The sequence below is a fragment of the Salmo salar genome, chromosome 06 (genome assembly GCF_965601325.2).
Source record: "Salmo salar chromosome 06, fSalSal1, whole genome shotgun sequence".
In the NCBI taxonomy this organism is placed as follows: Eukaryota; Metazoa; Chordata; class Actinopteri; order Salmoniformes; family Salmonidae; genus Salmo; species Salmo salar.
The window spans coordinates 15,006,855-15,022,309 of record NC_138296.1 but is presented as its reverse complement, the minus strand read 5'-3'; the positions used below and the strand labels follow the sequence as shown (position 1 = coordinate 15,022,309).

At 44.9% G+C, this 15,455-nt stretch overlaps 1 protein-coding gene across 4 annotated transcripts in view; it reads left to right on the top strand.

The window, feature by feature from the left end:
* Positions 1-15,455, top strand: part of pold1 (polymerase (DNA directed), delta 1, catalytic subunit) — a 45,270-nt gene that overhangs the window by 9,239 nt on the left and 20,576 nt on the right. For all 4 annotated transcript variants that reach the window (XM_082976052.1, XM_082976054.1, XM_082976053.1 and 1 more), the window contains 7 exon segments: positions 3,199-3,365; positions 3,469-3,573; positions 6,934-7,074; positions 8,312-8,422; positions 8,850-9,041; positions 9,160-9,248; positions 10,417-10,533. In XM_082976052.1, coding sequence (XP_082832178.1) covers positions 3,199-3,365; positions 3,469-3,573; positions 6,934-7,074; positions 8,312-8,422; positions 8,850-9,041; positions 9,160-9,248; positions 10,417-10,533 — 922 coding nt within the window.

Below are 15,455 nucleotides of genomic sequence, written 5' to 3'. Positions count from 1 at the left end.
CTCTGGCTCCTGTCAGCAGAGACATGTATTTAGAGAGTTGGGACTTTGAGGTTTCTGCATTATGATGCATTTACATGACTCTACAACATTCTATACAGCCATGTTAGATCTTCATTTACATGACACTACAACATTCTATACAGCCGTTGTTAGATCTTCATTTACATGACACTACAACATTCTATACAGCCATGTTAGATCTTCATTTACATGACTCTACAACATTCTATACAGCCATGTTAGATCTTCATTTACATGACTCTACAACATTCTATACAGCCATGTTAGATCTTCATTTACATGACACTACAACATTCTATACAGCCATGTTAGATCTTCATTTACATGACACTACAACATTCTATACAGCCATGTTAGATCTTCATTTACATGACACTACAACATTCTATACAGCCATGTTAGATCTTCATTTACATGACTCTACAACATTCTATACAGCCATGTTAGATCTTCATTTACATGACTCTACAACATTCTATACAGCCATGTTAACTCTTCATTTACATGACACTACAACATTCTATACAGCCATGTTAGATCTTCATTTACATGACACTACAACATTCTATACAGCCATGTTAACTCTTCATTTACATGACACTACAACATTCTATACAGCCATGTTAGCCTTCATTTACATGACACTACAACATTCTATACAGCCATGTTAGATCTTCATTTACATGACACTACAACATTCTATACAGCCATGTTAGCTCTTCATTTACATGACACTACAACATTCTATGACAGCCATGTTAACTCTTCATTTACATGACTCTACAACATTCTATACAGCCATGTTAGCTCTTCATTTACATGACACTACAACATTCTATACAGCCATGTTAGCTCTTCATTTACATGACACTACAACATTCTATACAGCCATGTTAGATCTTCATTTACATGACACTACAACATTCTATACAGCCATGTTAGCTCTTCATTTACATGACACTACAACATTCTATACAGCCATGTTAGATCTTCATTTACATGACACTACAACATTCTATACAGCCATGTTAACACTCATTTACATGACTCTACAACATTCTATACAGCCATGTTAACTCTTCATTTACATGACACTACAACATTCTATACAGCCATGTTAACTCTTCATTTACATGACACTACAACATTCTATGACAGCCATGTTAGATCTTCATTTACATGACACTACAACATTCTATACAGCCATGTTAGATCTTCATTTACATGACACTACAACATTCTATACAGCCATGTCAGATCTTCATTTACATGACACTACAACATTCTATGACATTCATGTTAACTCTTCATTTACATGACTCTACAACATTCTATACAGCCATGTTAACTCTTCATTTACATGACTCTACAACATTCTATACAGCCATGTTAACTCTTCATTTACATGACTCTACAACATTCTATACAGCCATGTTAACTCTTCATTTACATGACTCTACAACATTCTATGACAGCCATGTTAGATCTTCATTTACATGACTCTACAACATTCTATACAGCCATGTTAACTCTTCATTTACATGACTCTACAACATTCTATACAGCCATGTTAGATCTTCATTTACATGACACTACAACATTCTATACAGTCATGTTAGCTCTTAATTTACATGACACTACAACATTCTATACAGCCATGTTAGATCTTCATTTACATGACACTACAACATTCTATACAGCCATGTTAGATCTTCATTTACATGACACTACAACATTCTATACAGCCATGTTAACTCTTCATTTACATGATACTACAACATTCTATACAGCCATGTTAACTCTTCATTTACATGACACTACAACATTCTATACAGCCGTTGTTAGATCTTCATTTACATGACACTACAACATTCTATACAGCCGTTGTTAACTCTTCATTTACATGACACTACAACATTCTATACAGCCATGTTAGATCTTCATTTACATGACACTACAACATTCTATACAGCCATGTTAACTCTTCATTTACATGACTCTACAACATTCTATACAGCCATGTTAGATCTTCATTTACATGACACTACAACATTCTATACAGCCATGTTAGATCTTCATTTACATGACACTACAACATTCTATACAGCCATGTTAACTCTTCATTTACATGACACTACAACATTCTATACAGCCATGTTAGATCTTCATTTACATGACACTACAACATTCTATACAGCCATGTTAACTCTTCATTTACATGACACTACAACATTCTATACAGCCATGTTAGCTCTTCATTTACATGACACTACAACATTCTATACAGCCATGTTAGATCTTCATTTACATGACACTACAACATTCTATACAGCCATGTTAGATCTTCATTTACATGACTCTACAACATTCTATACAGCCATGTTAGATCTTCATTTACATGACACTACAACATTCTATACAGCCATGTTAGATCTTCATTTACATGACTCTACAACATTCTATACAGCCATGTTAGATCTTCATTTACATGACACTACAACATTCTATACAGCCATGTTAGATCTTCATTTACATGACACTACAACATTCTATACAGCCATGTTAACTCTTCATTTACATGACTCTACAACATTCTATACAGCCATGTTAACTCTTCATTTACATGACACTACAACATTCTATACAGCCATGTTAACTCTTCATTTACATGACTCTACAACATTCTATACAGCCATGTTAACTCTTCATTTACATGACACTACAACATTCTATACAGCCATGTTAGCTCTTCATTTACATGACACTACAACATTCTATACAGCCATGTTAACTCTTCATTTACATGACACTACAACATTCTATACAGCCACGTTAGCTCTTCATTTACATGACTCTACAACATTCTATACAGCCATGTTAGATCTTCATTTACATGACACTACAACATTCTATACAGCCATGTTAACTCTTCATTTACATGACTCTACAACATTCTATACAGCCATGTTAGATCTTCATTTACATGACACTACAACATTCTATGACAGCCATGTTAACTCTTCATTTACATGACTCTACAACATTATATACAGCCATGTTAGCTCCCTGTTAACATTACATAAGGAATATTCAGACTATTCTATGTAACTGAGCGTCTAGAATCAGAACAGTATTCACTATTCTAAAGGTTGGTCAGACTCTCTTGTCTTCTTCTAGGGATATTTCCAGAGGCAGAGAAAGACCCAGTGATCCAGATAGCCTCCATGGTGCAGCGACAGGGAGAGAAGGAACCCTTCATCCGCACCGTCTTCACCCTCCAGTCCTGCTCCAGCATCGTGGGCTCCCAGGTCCTGTGCTTTACTAAAGAGAGCCAGTTACTACAGGTAACATATACATACACACTTGTGTGGAGTTGAGCGTGGCTGCTTTAAGACCAAAAGCAGTGGAGGTTTCCCCCCTGATTGGCTCTTTGTATTCCCCCTGCAGAGCTGGGCTGAGTTTGTGAGGACAGTGGATGCAGACATCATCACTGGCTACAACATCCAGAACTTTGACCTTCCCTACCTGCTGAACAGAGCAGCTACCCTGAAGGTCAGTACAGACAGACTGGCCATGGTTCTATGGAAACTTCTAGAATCAGAACGTCCAGATTCTAAGTCTAACCTGCTATATCAATGTCTGTTGATGCAGTATTTGTTGTATATTGCCTTTTTGTGTGTGGACCTGTCAGTCTCACAGCTGGAGCTGTACCTGCCTGTCAGCCTAACAGCTGGAGCTGTACCTGCCTGTCAGTCTCACAGCTGGAGCTGTACCTGCCTGTCAGTCTCACAGCTGGAGCTGTACATGCCTGTCAGTCTCACAGCTGGAGCTGTACCTGCCTGTCAGCCTAACAGCTGGAGCTGTACCTGCCTGTCAGCCTAACAGCTGGAGCTGTACCTGCCTGTCAGCCTAACAGCTGGAGCTGTACCTGCCTGTCAGCCTAACAGCTGGAGCTGTACCTGCCTGTCAGCCTAACAGCTGGAGCTGTACCTGCCTGTCAGCCTAACAGCTGGAGCTGTACCTGCCTGTCAGCCTAACAGCTGGAGCTGTACCTGCCTGTCAGCCTAACAGCTGGAGCTGTACCTGCCTGTCAGCCTAACAGCTGGAGCTGTACCTGCCTGTCAGCCTAACAGCTGGAGCTGTACCTGCCTGTCTGCCTAACAGCTGGAGCTGTACCTGCCTGTCAGCCTAACAGCTGGAGCTGTACCTGCCTGTCAGCCTCACAGCTGGAGCTGTACCTGCCTGTCAGCCTCACAGCTGGAGCTGTACCTGCCTGTCAGCCTCACAGCTGGAGCTGTACCTGCCTGTCAGCCTCACAGCTGGAGCTGTAACTGCCTGTCAGCCTCACAGCTGGAGCTGTACCTGCCTGTCAGCCTCACAGCTGGAGCTGTACCTGCCTGTCAGCCTCACAGCTGGAGCTGTACCTGCCTGTCAGCCTCACAGCTGGAGCTGTACCTGCCTGTCAGTCTCACAGCTGGAGCTGTACCTGCCTGTCAGTCTCACAGCTGGAGCTGTACCTGCCTGTCAGTCTCACAGCTGGAGCTGTACCTGCCTGTCAGTCTCACAGCTGGAGCTGTACCTGCCTGTCAGTCTCACAGCTGGAGCTGTACCTGCCTGTCAGTCTCACAGCTGGAGCTGTACCTGCCTGTCAGTCTCACAGCTGGAGCTGTACCTGCCTGTCAGTCTCACAGCTGGAGCTGTACCTGCCTGTCAGTCTCACAGCTGGAGCTGTACCTGCCTGTCAGTCTCACAGCTGGAGCTGTACCTGCCTGTCAGTCTCACAGCTGGAGCTGTACCTGCCTGTCAGCCTCACAGCTGGAGCTGTACCTGCCTGTCAGCCTCACAGCTGGAGCTGTACCTGCCTGTCAGCCTCACAGCTGGAGCTGTACCTGCCTGTCAGCCTCACAGCTGGAGCTGTACCTGCCTGTCAGCCTAACAGCTGGAGCTGTACCTGGCTGTCAGCCTAACAGCTGGAGCTGTACCTGCCTGTCAGCCTAACAGCTGGAGCTGTACCTGCCTGTCAGCCTAACAGCTGGAGCTGTACCTGGCTGTCAGCCTAACAGCTGGAGCTGTACCTGGCTGTCAGCCTAACAGCTGGAGCTGTACCTGGCTGTCAGCCTAACAGCTGGAGCTGTACCTGGCTGTCAGCGTAACAGCTGGAGCTGTACCTGGCTGTCAGTCTAACAGCTGGAGCTGTACCTGCCTGTCAGTCTAACAGCTGGAGCTGTACCTGGCTGTTATAAGATACTAGAGATGTGGCTGTTATTTGTATTTATTAGGGACAAGGCAGCAGATACTCTTCCTGGGGTCCAAACACATTAAACCACTTACATTTACATATGTATAATACCACCATTCAACAATATTACAATGTATGTGCATGTCTTCACAGTCCCCGATGTATTTCTACCTGCTTTTTAAATCTGATTCTACTGCTGCATCAGTTACCTGATGTGGAATAGAGTTCCATGTAGACATGGCTCTGTGTAGTACTGTGCGCCTCCAATAGTCTGTTCTGGACTTGGGGACTGTGAAGAGACCTCTGGTGGCATGTCTTGTGAGGTATGAATGGGTGTCCAAGCTTTGTACGAGCATTTTAAACAGACACCTCTGTACATTCAGCATGTCAACACGTATTACAAAAACACGTAGTGATGAAGTCAATCTCTCTTCCTCTTTGTGAGCCATGAGAGATTGACATGCATGTCATTAATGTTAGCTCTCTGTGTACATCCGTGCTGCCCTGTTCTGAGCCAATTGCAATTTTCATACGTCCTTTTTTGTGGCACCTGACCACATGACTGAACACTAGTCCAGGTGCGACAAAACTAGGGCCTGTAGGACCTGCCTTGTTGATAGTGTTGTTAAGAAGGCAGAGCAGCACTTCATTATAGACAGACTTCTCCCCATCTTAGCTACTGTTGTATCAATATGTTTTGACCATGACAGTTTACAGTCCAGGGTTCCTCCAAGCAGTTTAGTCTCAACTTTCTCATTACCACATTCATTACGAGGTGTGGTTTAGGGTTTAGTGAATGGTTTGTCCCAAATACAATGCTTGTAGTTTTTAAATATTTAGGACTAACTTCTTCCTTGCCACCCATTCTGAAACTAGCTGCAGCTCTAAGTTAAGTGTTGCAGTCATTTCAGTTGCTGTAGTATCTGACGTGTGTAGTGTTGAGTCATTTACTCAGAGCCAGCGGCATGTCGTTAGTAAAGATTGAAAAGGGTAAGGGGCCTAAACCGCTGCCCTGGAAGAAACTAGAGATCCCCAAAACAGCGATGATTTTGGTCCGACCCAAAAAACAACTCGCACACAAACCTTTGACGCTAAGAAATGCATTTGTGAATTAGGCCCCCAAAATAATAATTGGAAAATTCACGGAAATGTTGTTTTTAGAAACAATGACCTTTAAAAGGCTGCTGGAGTAGCGTGGCTGTCTCTCCTACCTGCCCACGTCCATCCTCTATTAAAGTAATGGAAAGAGACATCTGGAGTGATGTCTGTGTCTCTGTGCCTCTGTGCCTCTGTGCCTCTGTGCCTCTGTGCCTCTGTGTCTCTGTGCCTCTGTGCCTCTGTGCCTCTGTGCCTCTGTGCCTCTGTGCCTCTGTGCCTCTGTGCCTCTGTGTCTCTGTGTCTCTGTGTCTCTGTGTCTCTGTGTCTCTGTGCCTCTGTGCCTCTGTGTCTCTGTGTCTCTGTGCCTCTGTGCCTCTGTGCCTCTGTGTCTCTGTGTCTCTGTGCCTCTGTGTCTCTGTGTCTCTGTGTCTCTGTGTCTCTGTGCCTCTGTGTCTCTGTGCCTCTATCTCTTGCTCTTTGGGGTTTTAAGCTGGATCTGTAAAGCACTCTGACTACTGATGATGTATAACGCGCTTTATAAAATGCATTTGATTGATTGATATGTCTGATTCCAGGTCAATCTGTTCCCCTACCTGGGCAGAGTACAGGGCATCAAGTCAGTCCTGAGAGACTCCAGCTTCCAGAGCAAACAGATGGGCCGCAGAGAGAACAAGATCCTTAACATGGAGGGACGAGTTCAGTTTGACCTGCTCCAGGTAACTGGCCGGCCGCTGACCTCTGACCTTATGTATAGGAAAAGATAACATGCACTCATCCAGTGTTGGAACCCAGAACCATATGTTGCGTGCTGGCTAGCTACTAGATTAGCTAGGTTCTGGGAGTAGAGGTTTTCAACTGTAGACCAGCGTAGCAGACAAGATGGAGTCAGTATTGTGAGTGTTCTGTCTGACTGACCCTGGACCATAGTTAGACTCATCATGGATTCATGTTTTTGTGTGGACATCAACTGGGTGGGGATTCCTATGGACAGACACCATAATGGAACACATACAAGGATGAGTCCTGTAACTCTATGCCCTGGATCTGTTCATGTGGGTTATTCAGGTGCTGCTGAGGGACTACAAACAGACTGTTCTGTTGTTCTAAGGGCTCTGTTCTGACTGACCCTGGATCTGTCCATGTGGGTTCTTCAGGTGCTGCTGAGGGACTACAAACAGACTGTTCTGTTGTTCTAAGGGCTCTGTTCTGACTGACCCTGGATCTGTCCATGTGGGTTCTTCAGGTGCTGCTGAGGGACTACAAACAGACTGTTCTGTTGTTCTAAGGGCTCTGTTCTGACTGACCCTGGATCTGTTCATGTGGGTTCTTCAGGTGCTGCTGAGGGACTACAAACAGACTGTTCTGTTGTTCTAAGGGCTCTGTTCTGACTGACCCTGGATCTGTCCATGTGGGTTCTTCAGGTGCTGCTGAGGGACTACAAACAGACTGTTCTGTTGTTCTAAGGGCTCTGTTCTGACTGACCCTGGATCTGTCCATGTGGGTTCTTCAGGTGCTGCTGAGGGACTACAAACAGACTGTTCTGTTGTTCTAAGGGCTCTGTTCTGACTGACCCTGGATCTGTTCATGTGGGTTCTTCAGGTGCTGCTGAGGGACTACAAACAGACTGTTCTGTTGTTCTAAGGGCTCTGTTCTGACTGACCCTGGATCTGTTCATGTGGGTTATTCAGGTGCTGCTGAGGGACTACAAACGGACTGTTCTGTTCTGAGGGTTCTGTTCTGAATGATTCTGTTCTAAGGGTTCTATTCTGAGGGTTCAGACTGACAGTTGTATTGTTCTGACTGGCTGTTCGGATTGTTCTGTAGGACTGACTGTTCGGTTGTTCTGTAGGACTGACTGTTCGGTTGTTCTGTAGGACTGACTGTTCGGTTGTTCTGACTGTTCCCAAGTGTTCTGTCTGACTGACCCTGGATCTGTCCATGTGGGTCCTTCAGGTGCTGCTGAGGGACTACAAACTGCGCTCGTATACGCTCAATGCCGTCAGCTTCCACTTCCTGCAAGAACAGAAGGAGGATGTTCAGCATTCTATCATCACAGATCTGCAGGTACATCTCTCTGCTCTCTCTCTCTCTCTCTCTCTCTGCTCTCTCTCTCTCTGCTCTCTCTCTCTCTCTCTTCTCTCTCTCTGCTCTCTCTCTCTCTCTCTCTGCTCTCTCTCTCTCTCTCTGCTCTCTCTCTCTCTGCTCTCTCTCTCTCTCTCTGCTCTCTCTCTCTCTGCTCTCTCTCTCGCTCTCTCTGCTCTCTCTGCTCTCTGCTCTCTCTCTCTCTGCGCTCTCTCTCTCTGCGCTCTCTCTCTGCGCTCTCTCTCTCTCTCTCTGCTCTCTCTCTCTGCTCTCGCTCTCTCTCTGCTCTCTCACTCCATTACTCACTCACTCAAGTGGAGGCCTATTAGTACCCTGACTTTCCCCCAGATACTGACAGTGTCTCATTCATGTTTCCTCTCTTTCCCTCCCTGTCGTCCTTCTATCCCAGAATGGTAATGAGCAGACGCGGAGGCGCCTGGCGGTGTACTGTCTGAAGGATGCCTACCTGCCCCTGCGTCTGCTGCAGAAGCTGATGTGTGTGATCAACTACATGGAGATGGCCAGAGTCACCGGGGTTCCCCTCACCTACCTGCTCTCCAGAGGTCAGCAGATCAAAGTGGTGTCCCAGCTACTGCGGCAGGTGAGACACACACACACACACACACACTCTTTCTCTCAATACACATTCCTAGAACACACGTTCTCACCTAAATGTTTGGGACCTAGAAAATGATGTAGTCTGTGTGTGTGTGTGTTAGGCAATGAAACAGGGGCTGGTCATGCCAGTGGTGAAGCCTGAGGGAGGTGAAGACTACACTGGAGCTACAGTCATTGAGCCAGAGAAAGGGTGAGTAACACTGCTCTGAAGACTACTGGAGTTACAGTCATTGAGACAGACAGGGTGAGTAACACTGCTCTGAAGACTACTGGAGTTACAGTCATTGAGACAGAGACAGGGTGAGTAACACTGCTCTGAAGACTACTGGAGTTACAGTCATTGAGACAGAGACGGGGTGAGTAACACTGCTCTGAAGACTACTGGAGTTACAGTCATTGAGACAGAGACGGGGTGAGTAACACTGCTCTGAAGACTACTGGAGTTACAGTCATTGAGACAGAGACAGGGTGAGTAACACTGCTCTGAAGACTACTGGAGTTACAGTCATTGAGACAGAGACAGGGTGAGTAACACTGCTCTGAAGACTACTGGAGTTACAGTCATTGAGACAGGGACAGGGTGAGTAGCACTGCTCTGAAGACTACTGGAGTTACAGTCATTGAGACAGAGACAGGGTGAGTAACACTGCTCTGAAGACTACTGGAGTTACAGTCATTGAGACAGAGACAGGGTGAGTAACACTGCTCTGAAGACTACTGGAGTTACAGTCATTGAGACAGAGACAAGGTGAGTAACACTGCTCTGAAGACTACTGGAGTTACAGTCATTGAGACAGACAGGGTGAGTAACACTGCTCTGAAGACTACTGGAGTTACAGTCATTGAGACAGACACAGGGTGAGTAACACTGCTCTGAAGACTACTGGAGTTACAGTCATTGAGACAGAGACAGGGTGAGTAACACTGCTCTGAAGACTACTGGAGTTACAGTCATTGAGACAGAGACAGGGTGAGTAACACTGCTCTGAAGACTACTGGAGTTACAGTCATTGAGACAGACAGGGTGAGTAACACTGCTCTGAAGACTACTGGAGTTACAGTCATTGAGACAGACAGGGTGAGTAACACTGCTCTGTGTTTTAGGGTGTGTTCTGGCATGGTTTTAACTTGTGATTTTAGCTTGAATGTTTTGTTTGTATATTAATGTAATCTAATATTGATTTGATTTTTATTTGACAGTTCAATAAATATCCACACAGTACATACATGCTGTCAGCGATAACACAGTAAAGTCAATGACTTATTTCCATTGTGGTCCCTTTATGTATTTCACTGTCTATTACTGCTATGTGGGTAAAAACGTGAACTTGTTATCTCTGTCTCTCTGTGTTCTCCAGATACTACAGCGTTCCCATCGCCACCCTGGATTTCTCCTCCCTGTATCCCTCCATCATGATGGCCCACAACCTCTGCTACACCACCCTGCTTCAGAAGGGCTCAGCAGAGAAGCTGGGGTGAGAGTCACTCTTGTTGTGTCGTTTCACTAACCAGGGCTCTCCAAACCTGTTCCTGGAGAGCTACCCTCCTGTAGGGTTTAACTCCAACCCTGTTCCTGGAGAGCTACCCTCCTGTAGGTTTTAACTCCAACCCTGTTCCTGGAGAGCTACCCTCCTGTAGGTTTTAACTCCAACCCTGTTCCTGGAGAGCTACCCTCCTGTAGGGTTTAACTCCAACCCTGTTCCTGGAGAGCTACCCTCCTGTAGGTTTTAACTCCAACCCTGTTCCTGGAGAGATACCCTCCTGTAGGGTTTAACTCCAAACCTGTTCCTGGAGAGCTACCATCCTGTAGGGTTTAACTCCAACCCTGTTCCTGGAGAGATACCCTCCTGTAGGTTTAACTCCAACCCTGTTCCTGGAGAGATACCCTCCTGTAGGGTTTAACTCCAAACCTGTTCCTGGAGAGATACCCTCCTGTAGGTTTTAACTCCAAACCTGTTCCTGGAGAGCTACCCTCCTGTAGGGTTTAACTCCAACCCTGTTCCTGGAGAGCTACCCTCCTGTAGGGTTTAACTCCAACCCTGTTCCTGGAGAGATACCCTCCTGTAGGTTTTAACTCCAACCCTGTTCCTGGAGAGATACCCTCCTGTAGGTTTTAACTCCAAACCTGTTCCTGGAGAGCTACCATCCTGTAGGGTTTAACTCCAACCCTGTTCCTGGAGAGATACCCTCCTGTAGGTTTTAACTCCAACCCTGTTCCTGGAGAGCTAACCTCCTGTAGGTTTTAACTCCAAACCTGTTCCTGGAGAGCTACCCTCCTGTAGGGTTTAACTCCAACCCTGTTCCTGGAGAGATACCCTCCTGTAGGTTTTAACTCCAACCCTGTTCCTGGAGAGCTAACCTCCTGTAGGTTTTAACTCCAACCCTGTTCCTGGAGAGCTAACCTCCTGTAGGTTTTAACTCCAACCCTGTTCCTGGAGAGCTAACCTCCTGTAGGTTTTAACTCCAACCCTGTTCCTGGAGAACTACCCTCCTGTAGGTTTTAACTCCAACCCTGTTCCTGGAGAGCTAACCTCCTGTAGGTTTTTACTCCAACCCTGTTCCTGGAGAGCTACCCTCCTGTAGGTTTTAACTCCAACCCTGTTCCTGGAGAGCTACCCTCCAGTAGGTTTTAACTCCAACCCTGTTCCTGGAGAGATACCGTCCAGTAGGTTTTGTTAAGTTCATGTTTTAAGTATCCCTATATTTCTGTTATTACGTTGCTATCACTCAGTCAAGAGTGCGCCTGCGCAGGACATCTGTTCGTTGATGGACCGAGCCGAGAGTGCAATGGCTACCTTGTAGTGTGTTCATACGGTATAGTAAACTTTGTTAAACTGGAACCTTGTCGTTGTGTCATTTCGAGTTAACATTGGTAGCAGAGGATGGCTAATAACTACAATGTGCCACCTCGCTTCGACGAGAAGAGGTCTTACGAAAGTTGGGAAAATGAACTTGGAATCTGGACACGGGTTACTAATCTGGACGTGAAAAAGCAAGCACTTGTTGTGGTATTATCGCTCGAGGGAAGAGCGAGAGATACAGCACTGGAAATATCCGTTGAGGATTTGAACAATGATGATGGTATGGGAACTTTGATCAGAGCACTGGATTCTGTGTTTCTTAAAGAAGAGAAAGACCGTGCATACGAGGCATATTCAAACTTTGACAGTGTTACGAGAGATATTTCGGTTGCAATGACGGACTACATCATTGATTTCGAACAGAGGTACAATAGGATGCGCAAGTACGACATGGTTCTCCCGGATGCAGTGTTAGCTTTCAAGTTGCTAGATACTGCCTGTCTAGATGGTAGGGAGAAACAGTTGGCTTTGACTGCTTGTACTGTGCTGACTTTTGCATCAATGAAGTCGGCACTAAAAATAATTTTGGGTGAAAAGATGTCTGTCGCGCCGGTAACAGATGGAATGCAAGTGAGTGACGGATCATATTACACTGAGCAGCAGAGAAAAGGCGCCAAAAAGTCACGTTCTCAAGACAACCTGAAGAGGGCGCCATTTCCTCGAACAAATCCACTGGACAAATATGGAAGGAGATCAAAATGTGCTATTTGTCAAAGCACTTACCATTGGGTTAAAGACTGTCCTCATAAAAATGAACAAGTTAAACCAACAGAGGAAAATGTAAACACAGAGAGAGAGCAGTGTAACATTACACTGTTTTCAAATGAATCTGCTTCTGATACTGAGATTTTTATAGTTGAATCCTTAGGATCTGCTGTGATTGATACTGCATGTACACGGACAGTGTGTGGTGCAAAATGGCTTGATGGCTATGTCAGTGAACTAAATATGAAAAGTACAAAATATGATTGACACACCAAGCAACAGAGCTTTCAAATTTGGAGATGGGAGAATCGTCCATTCTACCAAGCAAGTTAAGATACCAGCAAAAATGTGTCAGACTAAGTGTCACATTGAAACAGAGGTGGTCCCTGCAGATATCCCCTTACTATTAAGCAAAGCTTCCCTCAAGAAGGCAGGGGCTGTACTAGACAAACAATGACAAGGCAGTGATGTTTAAACAACCAGTGACCCATTAATTTACTACCTCAGGCCACTATTGTGTAAAGATTTTAGACAAAGACATCACACAGAGTCCATGCAAAAATGAGATTCTGAGGACACAGAGCACATGGAGATTCTGACAGTCACAGAGAACATAAACACAAAAGAAAAACACAAAGTATTGTTAAAGCTTCACAAACAGTTTGGACATGCTACAGTTGACAGACTTCAGAAGTTACTCAGCAGTTCAGGGAATAATGATGAGAGTATTTCCATTCTACAGCAGGTAGTTAACAGCTGTGAGACATGTCAAAAATACAGTAAACCTAAGCCCAGACCAGCTGTTGGTTTGCCACTGGCTTCCAAATACAATGAAACAGTGGCTGTAGATCTACATGAGTTAGCACCAAGTGTGTGGTACCTTCACATAATCCACCACTTCACACGCTTCAGCGCTGGAAGCATTGTGAATACAAAGAAACCCAGTGACATCGTCAGGCACTTCAATCATTCCTGGGTAAGTGTGCATGTCCCGCCCCAGAAATTGTACAGTGACAATGGAGGAGAATTCAATAATAATGAAATAAGAGAAATGGCAGAGAACTTCAACATGGAAGTAAAGACAACTGCTGCATACAGTCCATGGAGCAATGGACTTCTGGAGAGACACAATCAAACACTCACAGAGATCATGCTGAAAGTGAAGCAAGACAATGGATGTGACTGGAACACAGCCCTAGATTGGGCTTTGATGGCAAAAAACTCAATGCACAATGTTCATGGTTACAGCCCATACCAACTAGTGTTCGGGCAGAACCCTAATCTTCCCTCTGTACTGGTTGACAAGCCACCAGCACTAGAAGGGACCAGTGTGAGTGCATGGGTGGGACAGCACCTTTCAGCACTACATGCAGCGAGAAAAGCGTTCACTGAAGCAGAGTGCTCAGAAAGAATTCGCAGGGCTCTGCGTGAACAGCTACGACCCACCGATGAGAAGTACGAAACTGGAAACAAAGTGTACTACAAACGAGTTGACTGTCAAGAGTGGAAGGGACCGGGAGTAGTCATTGGCCAAGATGGTGTGGTGATATTTGTGAGGCACGGAGGCATCATTGCCAGGGTGCATCACTCAAGATTGCGGAAAGTAAATGATCAACAAGATAGAGGGGCTGTTGCTGAGAATCATCCGAATGAAAAGGAGACAGTAACAGACACAAACCTACCAGATGTCACATCCAATGATATGGACACTGAAACTGACACAGGAAATGAAGCAGAGACCTTCAAACATGCTACAGATAATACTGTTGAGGGTTCAAATGAGGAGAACATTCAACAACAGCCACATGTGTTAAGACAACATGGATGTTCCAATCTGAAAACTGGACAAACTGTTAAATACATGGACAGAGAAAGTGGTATTCCACATACAGCAACCGTCATTGGACGAGCAGGAAAAGCCAAAGGAAAACACCAGAACTGGTACAACTTGCAGTACTCTGAACCAGTTACACTTTCTGGTACAACAGGGTCAGCTGACCTGTCACTTGTAGATAATCTCAGAATTGAACCAATGGAAAATCGAGAAAAACAGAATGACATTCAAAATGATGATGTACTTGAAACAAAGGACGTGTGATTTGACTCAGCTAAGCTAGATGAGCTCAGTAATTGGAGGAAAAATGGAGTGTTTGATGAAGTTAGACATTGGACAAAAATGTGTCTCAACAAGGTGGGTGTGTACCCTTAAAGAATCCTTAACTGGAATAGTGCCTAAAGCACGTCTAGTGGCTAGAGGTTTAGAGGAGCTGGCTGCTAAACAACTCCCAAAAGACTCACCGACATGCACCTCAGTCACTCAGATTGCTGATGTCCGTGATCTGCTAGAAAAAATGGAAACTTAATTCCGTAGACATCAAATCTGCATTTTTGCAGGGAACAGAGCTGTCAAGGGACATTCACATCCGACCTCCGCCTGAAGCTAAATGCGAAGGAACACTGTGGAAACTAAAAAAGTGTGTGTATGGACTGGCAGATGCATCACTCTACTGGTACAAAGTCAAGGCAACAATGCTGAATACAGGTGGAAAACTGTCACAAGTGGATCCTGCAGTCTTCTATTGGCTTGATCAAGACTGCAATGTGACTGGAGTACTTGCCTGTCATGTTGATGACTTTATCTGGGGTGGCTCACAGACCTTTGCTACAACTGTGATTCCACACCTCAAATCTGTTTTTCAGGTCGGCCGTGAGGAGCATGATCATTTTTGTTATGTTGGCATAGAGTTTATTACAGTTGATGGAACAATACTGATGCAACAGGAGAGCTATATCAACAATCTTCAACACATTCACATGGATTCTTCAAGAGC